At 38.3% G+C, this 16704-nt stretch overlaps 1 protein-coding gene across 13 annotated transcripts in view; it reads left to right on the forward strand.

Annotated features, from left to right (window-relative positions):
- ROBO1 (roundabout guidance receptor 1) overlaps window positions 1–16704 on the forward strand; it is a 1228714-nt gene that overhangs the window by 810099 nt on the left and 401911 nt on the right. For 2 of the 13 annotated variants that reach the window (XM_058296078.2, XM_058296073.2), the window contains exon 1: window positions 1185–2270. The exons of 9 other annotated variants lie outside the window; for them this stretch is intronic. In XM_058296078.2, coding sequence (XP_058152061.1) covers window positions 2216–2270 — 55 coding nt within the window. In that variant the 5' untranslated portion in view covers window positions 1185–2215. Of the gene's footprint in view, window positions 1–961; window positions 2271–16704 lie in introns of those variants that run through there. 2 more of the 13 variants (XM_058296072.2, XM_058296076.2) reach the window with 2 other exon arrangements.

Genomic DNA, 16704 nt, shown 5'->3' on the forward strand with positions numbered 1-16704 from the left:
CCTCTCCAGAGGCAATCACAACATTTTCTGCTATATCCAGTGTGAATACCAAATTATCATTTTGAAATTATTGTGCCTAACTTTGTAGTTAATTTATTAAAAAGTAAAATAGCTCCAAGTTCTAATATCTACCATTTATTGAGCATTCATCATGTTCCAGCTATTTTACATACAGTATCTTATTTACTAGATAGAAAAATGGATGGATGGATGGATGGATGGATGGATGGGTGGAAGGATGGATGGATGGATGGATGGATGGATGGATGGATGTAAGAATGCCCTTCAGGTGTACCAGGTTTGTTTTGCTTTGAATACGATTTCCTAATACAGTGAAGTATCTCGTGAGCATCCTATTTTCAGAAGAAAAAGACTGGACTTAGAGAATTTAACCGCCCTAGCTCACGCACAGGTTTAATGACTGGTCAACTGGGATTTCAAAACCAGAGTATTGGGGGTCTTTGAAAGCCTGAATAGCGTCTCTTAAAATCGCAAACTTTTGCCCTAGGGGTAGCCAAGGATGTTTTTCCAGATTTGTTCCTCCTCTTAATTAGTTCCCCCATTGCTAAAATTCTAATATTTAGATTCTGTAAAGTCAAAGTCACTCTGGTGGAACACAGATTAGGAAAAGACTCAGCGGCCCACATGACTCTTAAAAACTAAAATTTAAATTAAAGCGATTGTTGTAATTGAATGCCTATCTGCTCTATTCTAGATAGTTCTCTCGCTGTCTCCTGTACTAAAGGCTTGACTGCTCAAAATTGATTTTTGCTTGCTTGTTTTATGGAGATGGGGTGCAGTGAACGTAGAGTTATTTGAGAGTTATTCCAATCCTCTGCGGTAAAGAAGAGGTTAAGCTGGACCAGGGAGGATTTTTTGAAGTCTTTGGCTGGGAGGTTCCATTTGGAGAAAGGTGCAGGGGTGATAAGGGTGGGGAGAGAAGGACGGCAAGTTCCCATTTGCTTGAATTTCCGACCCTGAGCAGTTTGATTCTCACCTGAGGGCGCAGTTGGGCACCCCTGGCTTGAAGATGGAAATATTAACGAGCAGAACCTGTCTGACCAGGGCCTGACAAGTATAGAGTGAGGCATGGCAAGGACTGTGCGGCCCCTTTAAGTATTCCAAGCCCAGGAGGGGAGGGAGGAAACTGCGAGCAGCAGGGAGGGTAGGGGAAACCCACAAGCAATTGAGCCAAAGAGGCGGCAGCGTGAGAGCAGAAACTTCAGTTGTTGCAGATCCCGGCGGAGCCGCGGCGGCGGTGGTTCCCACCCGCAGCAGCATCCTCCACGCCCTGCGCCCACCACCCCGGAGGAGTCGTGGTGCCCTGGAGCCGCAGCTTTTAGGCTGCTGCTGCTGCGACCCAGGGGTGTGAACAGTCACCCCCAGGAAGTTTGAGCTCCTGGGTCCTACCCGTAGAGAGTTTGGGGTGTCTTGTGCTTGCGCGCCCCAGCGGGCAAGGGGCCGGGTACCATGGTGGGCGCCTCGCTGGGCTGCAGCTGGGGGCGCCGGGGAGGCGTGCGTGTACTCGTGGTGCTGCTGCTGTCCCCACTGCCCTCTGCATCCCCCAAGTGATGGGAGCAAGGGCCCGTCCTGGCAGCCGCTGTCGCCGCACCGCCCCTTCGCTCGCCTCCAGCGCAAGGAGTCACCCGGGCACACCCCCGGCACCCTGCGCCCTAGCTCCGGAGCTGCTGCCACTGCCTTGGCTGCCCTCGCCGCCGCCGCGGGTGGCCTGCTGCTGACTTGGCTTGCCTGTAAGACAGAGAAGCACTTTTTGGCCCTTCCGAATCCGTTCTCATACCCCAACTTTGCAGCCGCCGCGCCTGTCCGGGTCGCGGCGCTCGGGCGCACAGAGTGGGGGCTCACGCCGGGAGACTCTGAAGACGGTGGAGGCAGGACACCGCACAACTGCTCTGCTGCTTCGGCTCTTTGTTGTTCGCGTTGGATGGTCCCTGAAAGTGGCCCAGCCTCCTCGAAAATCCCCGGACCGCGAGGCGAACCTTGGAATTCTTCATCTGAAAGGGCTCTGAGATATTGACAAGCGTCCGGAAGGGTCGACAAGTAATTGTTTTGAAAACTCTTGCCGGATTGACCCACGTTGCTTATATTAAGCCTTTGTGTGTGCCGTGTGTGGTGTGTGTGGCTTCTTAAATTTGGGGACCCCATTTCTACTTCCTCCTCTTGGCATGAGACTGTATGCAGGATCCACCCGAGGACAATGATCGCGGAGCCTGCTCGCTTTTACCTCTTTGGATTAATATGTCTCTGTTCAGGTAACCCTGCGTCTTCTTTTTTCACCCTTGATCCTCTTTGCACGTCTCCCTTCCACTTTTCAAAAATCAAGCCCCGCACTCTGTTTTGACGACCTCTCCCTTCTAAGGTCCAAAGGCTCGTTTCCTGCAGATTTTTTAGGCTCAAATGTTCTGAGTTTGCACTTTGGGGCTGCCCCTTTCTCCTCAAGATGTCCCCAAGTCTCTTCGGAGACCTCGGCCTTTCGCCAAGTTCAGGAATCACTCTGGGCAAACGCACTTCTGAGCGCAAGGGAAGGAGGAAGCAGCGGTTGCAGTGAGCTTGGGCCCCTAGATGAGCTGGAGTGAGTTTCATCCACCGCCCCGACTGGTTCTTTCGGGGAAGGAAGTGTGAGCATGGGGAACTTGTGGCCCAGAGACCCTCCAGGATTCCTGAACCTGGTCCTCCAATTCGCCCCTCCTCTTCCAGGCACAAGGGGAGTTGTATAATGTAACCGAAGTCTGTAACTAAATTCGATTACAAAAAAAACTTCAGGAAATAGCTCTTTCTTGTTGTAGGACATAAATTAGCCTCTCTGTCTGATGGGTTTAGAAGAAAGCAGAGGAGTTAGCTTGTATACGAATGGGAAGTCTCATTGGCAAGGAGAAAGGGCTCAATTTTGGATTTTTAGTGTTAGTAAAAGTACTGAAATGCTCCATATGAAGTGTTGGAAGGATGCTACACTGGGATTCTTCTGACATAAAAGTTCACTGTGTACCTAAAATTGCAAATAGTTTTCTTACACTCCCTAAGAAATTTTTTACTGTGGGTGAACAGAGCCAGAACTCAACTTTTCTTTCTTCCCTTTTGGTAGACTCTGTTTTCAATCAGAAGTTTAAGGGATCCGATTTCAGGCCTTAAAGCACACGCGCTGGCACACACACACACACACACACACACACACACAATATCAGGGAATTCTGACAAACTAACCATCACACACACACACACACACACACACACACACAGAATATCAGGGAATTCTTACAAACTAACCATCATGTTGCACCAGGGCCTTAGGTTAGAGTCTTTTGATTTGCATAATTATGTAACAGTTTTGAAAGGTTGGTTTGAGATTTTTTGGTGTGTGGTCTATGGCCATCATTTTGCTTTGATCAAGGATTTTGCTTAAGAAAAGTACTTAAAGTAATATGAACAGAAACAAAACAAAATTCTACCCACATCAGCTAAATGATAGCAAATAAAACCTTGAAAGGATTTTAGCTCATGAGATGTTTCCTGGCTGAAAGTTACAAGTAACATTTGCAACTACACAACTAGACAAAGTAAGAAAATCATTAATTTGCTATTTTTTGAAGAAAACAGAAAATTTAAGTTTCAGCCTCCGTTATCTCAAATATGTCACCATGGATGGATGAGTAGATTAAACTAACTCTTGGGGACCACTTTTTTCCAGTCCCAACTTCCCCTTTCTATAATATAGCTTTTTTTTTTTTTAAGTTTGCATATCTGAATGATTGATTAGCAATGCCCCCCTGACACGCACTTACCCAGCCATGGATGCAAATCAAAAGCATTAAGATCTGATGCCTATATTTGCCTCTCTTTGCAGTGCCTGCCACTAGTTTAATTTACAGCTTCAGGTACCTTTGAGATTATTGTTGATTTACCTTCTCAGTTAAAGTTTATTCACGTGTGTAAAGTGAAGTGTCAGTGTGATAAATGACTGGAGGGGCAGATTACTGAAGATAGGGGGATTAATGGTCATTAGTCACTGTTTGAACTGAGTTTGTATATGTTGGGACATTTTATCATGGCTATAGATTAAAGATAGGGTCACACTAATAGGGTATCACTGAAAGCTGGTCATGTCAGTGTTCAAATTTTGTCTTCACTTCGTGAAATATCTGGGTGTGTACTGTCCTATCAGATTTAATGATTTGATTATTAGTGAATGTCTAAGGTTTGTAATTTGGATACATATGAGACATCTTTATAATCTTAGCGCTAAACCGATTTCTGAATTTATTTTCTAATTTAATTTTCCATTTCAGCTATTGACAGTTTTTATAAGCATAAGTTTTTCCTGTATATATGTTTATCTATTCCTGCCAAGCTGCAGGCCAGAGGTACCTTTGTGAGGTGTTCTGTCATATTTCACCTGAAGTTTTTTATCATTCATACCGTGACTTTCACTCAGGCTTTGAAACTGGACTTTGGATGCCTAATTATTGGGCTTGTAGGGCAATTTCTTGGCAGTTTGCTGTTTTAAAGCAACATTATTTATTTAAATGAAACTTCATAGAACTCAGATAAAGTCACTAGAGTTGGATGTGTTCAACACACCTGGTCAGTGAATGAATTAAGTTCTTGAAAGTTTGGGTTTTGTATCTTGCCTCAAGCCTGAGATCAGTCTATCACTTGTTAATGGAGTGTATTTAAGAGAAATGCGGTGAGCTTAAATAAATCAAAGTGTACTGGGAGAGTAAAATATCTTCAACAAGATTTAACCTGTAAAAGCATCTGTTGGTAGTCAGTTTTTTGTTGTTGTTTTTTGTTTAACTGGCTGCCAAGTTAACAAAGTCCTACATATTTCTTCAAAGGGAATTGCAGACTTCATTTGGGTGTGTCGATGTCATACGGATTGTCACCTATTGTATTTGAGTATTTACTTTCTGTAGTCTTTTATTTATTTACTTGATGCTAAAATATACACCTGTTTTTATTCTATGAAACTATGATTTGAGGCAGAAAGAAGTAGGTATTTCTTTAAAAATGAACTTTTTCATCAGTTTGTTTGTCTCTGTTTCTATGTTAGAGGTTTTTTTTGTCTGTTTGTTTGTTCTGAGGGGCTTGACAATGGAAGTAAATCTTTGATCTCGTTGGAACTAATTCTAAGTATGCTTTCTTCGTAGACTTACTCTCTCCCAAATCCGTTTGTTAAAACTGCCTTTACATAAAAAAGTTGTTGGAATCTAGTTCAAACTTAGGATGAGATACAAATTTCAAGTAAAGTGGAAGCTCACGGGCTCTTTCTTCATTTTCTTCCTTTTTTTTTTAAGATGTTCCACTATGTGAGCCACTTCTGGATCTCTGGTGTCTCTCTCTCTTTGGCAAGATTCTTTGGTAATTCCAGTCAGATCAGTTTCTTTATAACAATTCTGTTTTGTAATTATACATAACAGAGTAGTGCTATATCTTTTAATTTTTAATTTCTTGATAATATGTTCTTTAACACATTCTTGCGACAGAAAGTTGAATCAAACTCGTTCCGTTGTCTTTGCTATGGCAAATGAAATATTCTTGTTAGTTAAATGATGTGAAATGCTGGATTTCAAACCTGTGATAACATTTTCTTTCTATTACTCTTTATATTCAGTAGATATATATGATTTAAATGCTGAGCAACAGGAGTACGACTGGGAAGAAATTTAGAATAAGCATTTCCCAATGAGGATCATAAGTGATTGAGTCTTCATTCTGTGTTCTGTGTTAACTAAAGTTGCTAGGATAATATTTATGTTAATTTCTGGCCCTTATAAAAATGTTTAATTCACAAAACAAAAGTGCAAACAGTTGTTGTAGCTTGGTTTCTGGTAAGAGAATATAGTGAAATTAAACTTGTCCTTCAATTTAAAATTAGGTCTAAGGTAATCTATAGGATAAATTTAGAAACAAAACATAAAACACAAAAAGTGAAACCAGAAACAGAATTTTGGAGAAGTGAAGTGAAAACTGATAACCAGAATGAAGCCAGTTCTAGAACAGGGGGAGGTAGAGTAGAAGTAGACCTTCTCTGCCTGCACACAGCACCAGGAGTGATTCTAAGCATGCTTGGAATCTATTCCAAAAAAGAAGAGGATTTCTGAAAAGTCTGTATACGGAATATAAGTAACTATATTACAAAAGAAGACCTTTTCATTTTTAAAACAAATAGCAATCTTGAAACATCTAAATTGTTATACATTCTTTAAGCTGCATGTAATAAGACTTTAGAAAATTTGCTTCCTTTTTATATAAAGGAATGAAAAGTTGAGTACTTATCTTCTCTATCATAAAACTTAATCTTAGAGGAGCCTATTACAGTGAAAGATGTAAGTAATTTTAATATACAAGTTCAAGTTCAAATTCTGAGGTACAATAAGAAACTATAACTATGAGTACTACTACTAGTATTATTATGAAGACATGACTATCCTTTATTGAACATTTACCATTGTTTTATGTGCCCTATGACTATGTACTGTTACTGGTAAAATACTACTTTATCCTTATTTTAAGTTGTGGAAACTACATTATAGAGATGTTATGACCTGGATGAACAGGAATTTGAACTGAACTGACTAAAACTCTTAATGACTGTGTTCTTTTAGTTGAAAGAGAAGAATGGAGAATTTAAGTAAGCAAGATTATGGTTCAAATTTTTGTTTAATTTTAAAGCTGGTTTTAAAAAAATATGGTTTGAATGGGATTTTGAGAGAACTGGTGCTGTTTTTCCTGTCATTAAGAAAATGCTGTTCAAATTTTTAGATCACCAGGCAAGACAAGCAATTCTTTACATCCAAACATCTCACTTTCAGCCTTTATCATGTCTGCATTTTCTGGGATGCTTATGTTTCTGCATTTTGAAACATTGTCCGCTGGTGATACAGAAGCACATGGATTCCAAGTTGTATTTTAGAAAATGAATACCATTCTTCATGCATACTTCATGCACACTTGAGGAAGATTTTGCTGAGTCCCAAGGCAGATGTTTGGTACTAAGAGAAGACACTGTGGAGAGACAATCTTTTCCAGTGTGATTGTCCTTGCCTTCTGGGCTGTGTATTGGCTGGTGATTACTGAGTAGTGCATAAGCCTTCTGCATGACTGCTGTACACAGATGACTCACTTCATAGCTACTGATCATGGAAAGGTTAATACCTGGTTGATCAGCTGGTTGGAAACTACTTATGCATAGCCAATAAAATTGCCATCCTGCAGAGATCAAAAGGCCACCTTCCTTTCTTTACCATTCTGGATTAGCATGGCTTCCTTTCCCCCTTCTCCTTCTACCTTCATCTCTTCACTTTTTGCTGTTGAAGAGGGAGAAAAAAGATTATAGTATACAGGGCAATGGCTTTGATCTGTCTCTCTTTGCCTTTTTTTCTTTTCTTTCCTTTATTTTTTTCCCCACCAACCAAAAGGCTATTTCTCTCACTGGAAGGTGTCATGTTGCTGCCTTCATGTTTCAGCCTCATTTCCTTTCAGCCAAAATAGCCTGCTACAAATCCCCTTACTTCTGTGATTTTACTTGGCTTCCAAACATCTTATGACTGTTGTTCCACGCATAAAATAATATTTGGAGGAGCATGACTGTGGATATCTTTCTGACTCCATTCAATGAGAAAAGTACCTCTGCAGTGTTCACAGCTGTATATGGCATAGGGCCCGAAAATAATATCTGTTTATTTTATTTATATACTTTATTATTTGAGTGGAGGGTAGAAGGTAAACAATTGTATAAAATGCTTTTGGATCACGAGTTTGATGCTAAGTAGTCTATGGGCTTAATGCCTGTCACTAGTTTGACACCTAAAAGCACCACCAGTGGATACAAGCAAGTGGCAACAGAGCAGTGTGGTTCTGAGTTAAGTGGCAGCAACATATTCTTTCTGTGTCAAGTGATTGATTTGTGTGCAGCATATATGACGTAGGAGGTTTGAGTTCCTAATCATTTTTGGTCATGTTATACTTCAAGTTAACTGGAGCAAGGTTTACTAGAAAATATTGTTTTAAAGCACTTCTAGCAAAAAGCAGTTCATGGACACACTTTTCTAAGATGCTCTTGATTTGATTCGAAAAGTTATCAGACTCAAGGAGTGCACTGCCTGTATTTAAAATCAACTCTGCCGTACAACCCTGAGAACCAGGGACAGTTGTCCACAGTCAGCCATGGAAACATTATGGACTCCTCAGTGTTTCCCTCTAAAATTAGTTCAAGGGATCATACTTGAGGATACTAGAGGCTCAGTTTGCTTCCCTCTTGTGCCGCCTCATAGATTGTTCCTTAAATGTGAGGAACACTTTTGAGAGTTATAAAATTGTTGCATGTGCCCATTTACTCTTTAAAAAATAACTTCAGGTATATTCTGTCTCTTGAATTAATTTAAACTTTCAGTGAGCACAAGAGACAGTGTTGTGATATTGCTGTAAAATTCTTCGTAGCATGTTATCTATGGTCATAATTTATGCACCATTGTGGGAAAAAATCAGCTTGGTAAGCTTATTATTGGATTTTAGTGGAAGAGGAAGATTGCACCTTTTCTCTGCTAAGTTAACTGAGGAGATTTTATGTCAGTAGCATTTCCAGGCAGAGTGGGAAAGGAAAACGGGGTCAAAGAATAAGTGAATCAGGACACAAATATCTGTTGCAAGATCATTTGTCATCATGTGGTGCTGTTGAACTACAATACGTCTCATAATTTGATCTCTAAACTTAACCTGCACACTATTATATTTTCTATTTTAGGTTATGATTTTTTTTCACTAATAGTGGACTGTCTTTTAGTTTGGCTATGGAAATGTCTCTGTCTGGAATTTCTCTCCTAAAAATAAATATATACTTTTTAGACCCACAGGTCTAAAGCTGATTTTGTTTACTCAAGCTTGATTTAAAAGGCAGTCTTTATCACTTTGAAACTTCACTAAAATGGTGCTTGTCCATATAACAGAGTGAGTTAAAGCACATTTGTATGTGTTAACCACACACCTCTGAGTGGCTTTAAACAACTTTAGTTGCCTGGTTTGGGAAGTAATTTCAGTGTCTCGAAACTATTCAATTAGCAAGTTGTCGGAATAAAGTAAACTGGCTTGTATAAGCTGAGGAAGATAAAACTCATCTGTTTTCCCACCTCATATCTGAAGAGAAATGAAGGTTTCCTGACAATCTGGTATGAAGTCTGGAACTAGAATTTGCTTGAATTAATGACCTTGTTCCATAATATGTTGCCAAAACCTAAACAGGTAGAAGGAAAGTAAAAGAGAAGCAGAGAATTTGCTTTGATATCTGTGCAAAGTGAGAAGGGATTCGTTGACAAGATAGTTGGTATTAATCGAGGTGGATTAGGATTGAATAGGAACATCATGAAGGCAGTTTTTATTTAGAAACATGATGTCCAGAGAGGAAGAGAAATTTTTTTGTGTGTTCTTTGGTCTTTTCTCATTATGGGCCATTCAGTTTCAGGAAGTCATTACTTCCTAGGCATTTGTAATAAGATTATCCTGTCATCATTTTTCATTGACATATTTAGCATATTTTTAAAGTTTTTTTTAGTTGATTTTTTTAAAGAAGCTTCAGGTTACATAAATGTTACATCAAAAATATAGGAGAGGGAAGCAGCTGTAGCTCAATCCATTGGGCTCCTGTCTACCATATGGGAGGCCCTGGGTTCACATCCCAGGGCCTCCTTGTAAGGGCAAGCTGGCCCGCACTTGTGGGGAGCTGGGTACGGAGAACTGACAGCCTGCACCTGCGTAGAGCTGGCGCAGCAAGATGATGCTACAAAGGGAGATAAGCAGACACAGAAGAATGTGCAGTGAATGGACACAGAGAGCAGACAGCAAGCAAGCCACAAAGGCGGGGCGGGCGACAAATAAAAATAAATTTTAAAAAACCACATATATATAGAGGATTCTCAGAAGCCCCACTCCCTCCCCTTCCCACACTTTCCCCCATTAACAATATCTTTCATTGGTGTGGTACATTTGTTACAATGGATGAGCACATATTGAAGCATTGCTATTAATGGTGGAATATAATTTATGTTATAGTTTATATTTTGAACACAATATTACAGGTTTTAACAAAATGTATAATGGCCAGTATCTGTCATTGCAGTGTTGTGCAGGACAATTTCATTGTCCCCCTGGCACCCCATGTTACACCTATTCTATTTTAAATACTCATGGTTATTTAAAAATATGCACATATTGTACATGGGAAGGAAAAAGTCTAAGTGATCAATTAGATGGTGACTTGAGGCATTGTAGGCACAATTATATGTAGTGAACTTGAAGGACGAATCAATAATAATAAGATGTCTAAAACTAATAATAGTCATAATAAAGTCTAAAACTTAGACTTATTTGCCTGGCAAAGTACTACACACCTTGTCTTATTTAATAATTAAGGCAACTACATTAGGAATGAATGCACTGCTATTATCTCTATTTAGCAATGTAGACAATGAAATTCAGTAAAGTTAAGCTCCTTGACTATGGTCAGTTAGCTAGTGCAATGGAGCGAAAATTTGAAACCAGCCAGTCCGATACCAGAAATCTTGCTTTTCATAAAATGGACACACTAAAGTTAAATGACTATAGATCAAACATTATAAATTGTGGAAATAGCAAGACTAAGATGCTTTTTAGCGGGAAAACTAGATTGTGCTGCAAGCTGTTTTAGTTCCTTTTAGAAGTTAAATTTTTGTTATATTGGATGTCTTTCCCTCTCTCCTGCTTGTCACATGATACCCCCCTCCCCCCTCCCCGCCAAGTGTACCCTGGTATTATGCAACATAGAACACAGAAGCATAAGTCCAGCCCTATAACATGGTTTAACGGAATGCAGTGCTGCTGAGTTTGTTGAATAAATTTGAGGTAGGAAGAGCCAAACCAATCATGTTTATAATGGCTCGATTGTACAAGCGAATACAATTTTCCTGATGTAGAAAGCATCAGTTGAACTTAGCTTTTCTAAGAAACAGTTGTTAGAATTTTTGGCCTTTTGCTTTTGAAAGGATTACTTAGGATAAGATGTTATTATTAAAAAATACATTTTAAGCAGAGGCTTGATTAGAATCTGTGGTTACAACTGCTTAAAGATGATCCTTCTCAGATAATAAGTTTTATGGAAAGCAAAGAATGTGGTATTAGTTAACATGGTTCCTACTAGTGAAACCTGCATGAGTCTGCAATTGGTATCAAAGCCCCATCAATGGCCCTTCAGATGTTAGGTGGTTAGTTTTAGAAATATTATTGATTTGCTTTTCTTACTTTTTAAAATATATATGTTTGACTAAGACTTTTATAATCTTGTAGGTACGATTTTCTCAAATGAACTCAGTGTTCTTCCAAAGTTATTTCCAAATATGTAGGTGAGGTGGTATATTTATATTCTCTTTTCTAGTCCTGTAGTTTTGTGACTTTATATAAGGCTTAACTGAAGATTGAAACTTTTCCCAGTTCCTTACTCTATACTAATAATCAAAAGAGTATCATATTTAAAATTTTCCCTTATGTGTGAGTACTGAGTACTTATTGTTAAGGTTTTTACTCCATGTGTTAAGATATACTTCCGAATATTAAATTTCTTTCTGTGTGTTCATTGCTTTGCAGTTTTTCATTCATTTTTATTTAATGATGCTACTTGTTTATTATTAATGGAGCTAAATAACATTAGTTTAATCCTGAGTAAACTCTTGCTACCAATCATGATAATAATCAAAAGTTATTATTAAGCAGCTGTCAACTTTTTAAAAAAATTAGTAGTTACTTTAGAGAATGTTTCAGACATACCTAATAATGTGTAAGAACTTAAAATACAAAGTCTAGGTTGTGTTTAATATAGACAGCAAAATGGATGCTGAATTACATTAACAAATGCTTGGCACTGCAACAAGGAAAGATGTTTTTAATATGGTAGGTAAAGGGAGAATTGCATTTTGGGAACTGGTAGGTCAAGGGAATTTACTTGGGGAAGAAAATCTTCCTGGAATAAGTAGGTTCCTAAAGAGTGTTGAAAGAAAGAATGGAGATAGCATGTTGGACTAGCGGAAGCATTTGCGAGGTGTGTCCAGGAGTGGTGACCCAGGAATGATTACGCAATCTGGTTAAACAGATAGACTTTATAACAATTGGTTATCATGGAATTTCTCTATGACTTTGTTTTACTTTAGAGGACATTATTTAATATGTCATTCACTTCTTTATTCATTTAACCAACCTTGCCAGACAACAAAATAGGGGGAAAAAAGCTAATTCCTTGCACTTAAAGAATTTGTGGTAAATGACTGATTACTATATAGATAATTTAATAGAGGGATGCTTGACTGTTCTGTGTGCCTGTTCAGACCATAAAAAGCTTCCACCAAATGAAGAAATGGTGATGTAAAATACCTAATTCTTAGAGATTTATTTTGGGGCATTTTCTCTGAGAATGTGAATGGAAGTATCCAGATAATAGATTTAATGTGATGGTCTATGTATTAATTTTTTTCACCTGTCAGAGACTCAGTTGGACAGTATCTTAGACCATAAATTTAAACTCTTTACTCCATGCTTCTGCCCTCTCCATGCTATCCTGAACACATAGTCTTTATGCCTCAATAGCTTGTGTAGCAGGAATCATCTCTCCATAGCAGAGAATATTCCATTTACAATTGTTATAAAATTTTCCTCCTGTTAAGCTGTAACCTGACTCTAGTACCTGTCTTACTGACCTTACTTTTACCCTCCTTGGCTACCCATGGTGAATCTTGTCTTGTTTCCAAATGAAACTGTTTCAGTATTTGAAGATAGTTATGTTCTTTCTGAACCTTCTATTCTCCAGGCATAAGGTTCCCATTTTCTTCCAAATTATTTCCTTGTTTGAGAAAGATTTGTTTCCCTTGGTTACATTGTTTTTGTTTTTAATATCTATTTTGCCAGTGTTCTCCCAATGTATAATGTCAAGTTTCAGAAATCTACCTTCTTTTCTCATTAAAAAATGTACATACTTTTCTCCTAGTCTTCTATCTAAATGTCCTCTCAGTGTTCTAGGTTGTAATGTTTTTCTACATCAAGACATTTTTAAATGTATAATGAAGCCAGGTACTTCCCACCCTCATTCCCGCTGACCCATCTTTGAACTTAGAAGATCCTTCACGAATCTTAAGTCACAATTCTTGGCCTGTACGTGATCTTACATCATTACGTAGTAAAAGGGTCCCATAATCACATTATGGAGTAGTTGGCTGCATGTTGCCATTGAGGACAGTGAGCCTAGTAAAGGCAGATATTCATATTTTTTCAAGAGAAGAAATAAATCCATATTTTTTAGTAATATCTCCTAACTGGTAAATGTAGACAATTGACTTTAAATTAGTAGTAACAATAACAATAACAATAATAATCTTACATCAAATATGGATCACAAATCACCATTTTGTGATACTTTATTATACCATCTATAATAGGATTGACCTGTTGCTACTTATTCTTACTCTGAATAGATTAATATCCCTCACTTTTTGTTATCTTCAGCATTTTAGAAAAAAAATTTTTTGGGGGGCCTTACCGTTCCATATTCTATTGTTATTAGTTAAGTAATTACATAATAGCTTGTTTATTTAACCTTTAACCAAAAGCTTCTGCCTTTATTAGGAGCTGTTTACATTTTACCAAAGTGATCCGTTTTGCTGTTTATATTTATTCCTTTGTCCTAAAACTAACAAACAAAGGAAACAAAACCACAAGCCTTTTGATGAGCTGAGTCCCTGATGAACTGAATAAATAAATATATTCTTGAATAAGAAAAGAAATTGTCTACACAGACTAAAGGTTTACTAATTGCTATTAAGAGACACTCCACTGTGTTGTATACGAATTATAGGTTGAGAAAATAACGTTAAGGAAACCTGAAGAGTTAAAGAAAACTGGGGCTGTGACTGAATTGCAAAGAAGCCTCAGCAAATCCTACAAATGTATTTTTCTACATATACCTTTGTAAATGGATGTATCTGTAAGAATTTATTGCAGGATCCTTTCTAAAATCTTGTGCCCCTTATATGCTCTATTGTTTGTTTACAGATCATTAGCTATAATGGCAGTAATAGTATCATAAGAGAAGCTTCACCTAAGGGGTCAGTAATCATTACCAATTTACTATTAACTAGAAATGAAAAAAAAGAACCTCTGAAATAATTTGTCAATGAAAAACACTATTTAATTTCTAAAATATTGATTAATGCATGTTTTTTAAGAGCATATCTAGCATTTCTCTGAGGGAACTCTTGGGCATAATTCATTATTGTTTTTAAAACAATATTTGGGAGATTTCTTCAGGCAACATAAAAATAATATAATTTGCTCAGGCATCCAAGATACATTGGAAAGCTCAATGTATATGAAGAAACTTTGATTAACTCCTAAAAAATACTGATTTTTCCTTGCTAAATCTTAGTAAAATATTCCTACTTGTAGAAATTTTGTGCTTCATTATGTAAAGTCTGTAGAATTTCTTTTTATCTTTGAACAACTCACTCTACTAGAATAATACGGCAGACTCCCATTGGGGATCATTAGTAGCATTACTCATGTTAGACATCTCTCAGCAGCAGCCCTCCTCATGCTAAATTCTAGAGCTTCAGCTCTTGTATAATATGAGATGCTCGCAAGCATGAGGCAGGGAATAACATCTGATTGGGGAAGGTCAAGATGCGGGCAGGGGAAGAGGTCAGAAGCAGCAATGTGCCCTGAGCGAGGAGAGCTGATTCATTTGAAGCTGGAAACCATCATCATTATATCATTGTCCATAAGAGGCATGTTTAAAGATGAGCATCATCTGATGCTTTGACAAAACAGCTTGCCAATAATAACTGATTACTCATCACTTGAAAGGCAGCCCTGATTTCCATGTTTCTTTGGAAATCACTTCTATAGTTTAATAACCACAGCCTTTACGAGAGTATAATGAGAACACATTATGTTTGCTTAAGTCTTGAGGATCTTTATTGTCTTTGGTACCATATCTATTTTTTCTCCCTATTTCCTTAGATATAAATACTCTTCCTTCTTGTGAATCACAGAACAGTTATGTTTCATTTATTGACTTATGAGAGAGTACCTTGTGTTGGGATATGTAAGTATTATTGGTTTGATTGTATTGCATGCCTGATTAATTAAGGTTCACTACCTGATGAACCAACTTTGTTCAGGGGAATACACTTTTCCCACTCTTGATTTTTTTAATGCTCTTCTTGCTGTTTGGGAATGCTCTGTCTAAACCCTTTCTATTTTCTCCTTTTCCTTCCCCTGCTTAGTGAATCAATACAGGTGTTTCCTCCTTCAGAAAGTACTACCTGCTCTATCCATGCACCCAGTTTAAGTTTCATGTACTTCTTATGGATTTCCCTAGCTCATATGTCCTTGCCCACAATCATGGTGTATTATATTTACTTATCTGTATCTCCTTTCAGAATATGAAAGCCTATGTCTAATGAACTAATTACAGCCAGCACATATGTCACTCAGTGAATTAAGTAATGATATAGTAAATAAATTCAATGCATGAATTTCTAGATGTGGCTTTGACAAGAGTTTTAGATAGGATTAATTCTCCTTCTTAGATAAAATTCTATCCTTTTAGAAAGAGTAGTGAACAATTGGAAAGAAAAAATACCAGTATTTGCCAAATACCACTGTATCCTAGTGTTAAAAAAAAAAGTAAAAGTCTTGGAGCAACCTGTGGTATAAATGTGTAAAGTGCCAAATTTTGAAGTGATTTATGAATGGGGGAACTCAATAGAGTTATATTTACTAGATCCTTCTAAATGAATTGGGTAAGACTTGACTGTTTGTAGCTTATAGATTTTTTTTTTTAAGATTTATTCTATTTCTCTCCCCTTCCCCCACCCCCCGCCCCAGTTGTCTGTTCTGTGTCCATTTTCTTGCGTGTTCTTTTTTTTGTCCACTTCTGTTGTTGTCAGTCGCACGGGAATCTGTGTTTCTTTTTGCTGCATCATCTTGTTGTGTCAGCTGTCCATGTGTGCGACACCATTCCTGGGCAGGCTGCACTTTCTTTTGTGCTGGGCGACTCTCCTTATGGGGCGCACTCCTTGCGCGTGGGGCTCCCCTATGCGGGGGACACCCCTGTGAGGCAGGGCACTCCTTGCGCGCATCAGCACTGCTCATGGGCCAGCTACACCCGGGTCAAGGAGGCCCAGGGCTTGAACCGCAGACCTCCCATGTGGTAGACACTGGGCCAAGTCCACTTCCCTGTAGCTTATAGATTTTTGTCTGTCTTTTCTGTAAATTAACTGTGGTGTAGTGGTAGGGAGATTTGGTTTGGATTTAGACTAGGTTGTTGCTGGCTCTGAATCTAACACCAGTTAACTTTTCACCATGCCATGGCCAGGTTAGTTTCCTTATCTGTACAATGTAGAAATTGGACCAGTGATATTTAGATCTCTTCCTCAATTTAATTTCTGTAGTTTTTGCCTTGGGAACAACACAATGAACTGGATTATTTGTCAATGAGTTTTTTCCTACTGAATATGTCTTTCACTAGAGTGTAGTGATCAACAGACAGACAAACAAACAACAAACAACAAAAAAACAGTGTGAGAGTTAACAAAAAATTCAGGGTTAATTTGGCAGGTTGGAGAAAGATTTCTGGGCAGATTGTCATGCCAATGTGATAGCCATTTTCATCCAAAT

Source organism: Dasypus novemcinctus, chromosome 4, assembly GCF_030445035.2.
Source record: "Dasypus novemcinctus isolate mDasNov1 chromosome 4, mDasNov1.1.hap2, whole genome shotgun sequence".
NCBI lineage: Eukaryota > Metazoa > Chordata > Mammalia > Cingulata > Dasypodidae > Dasypus > Dasypus novemcinctus.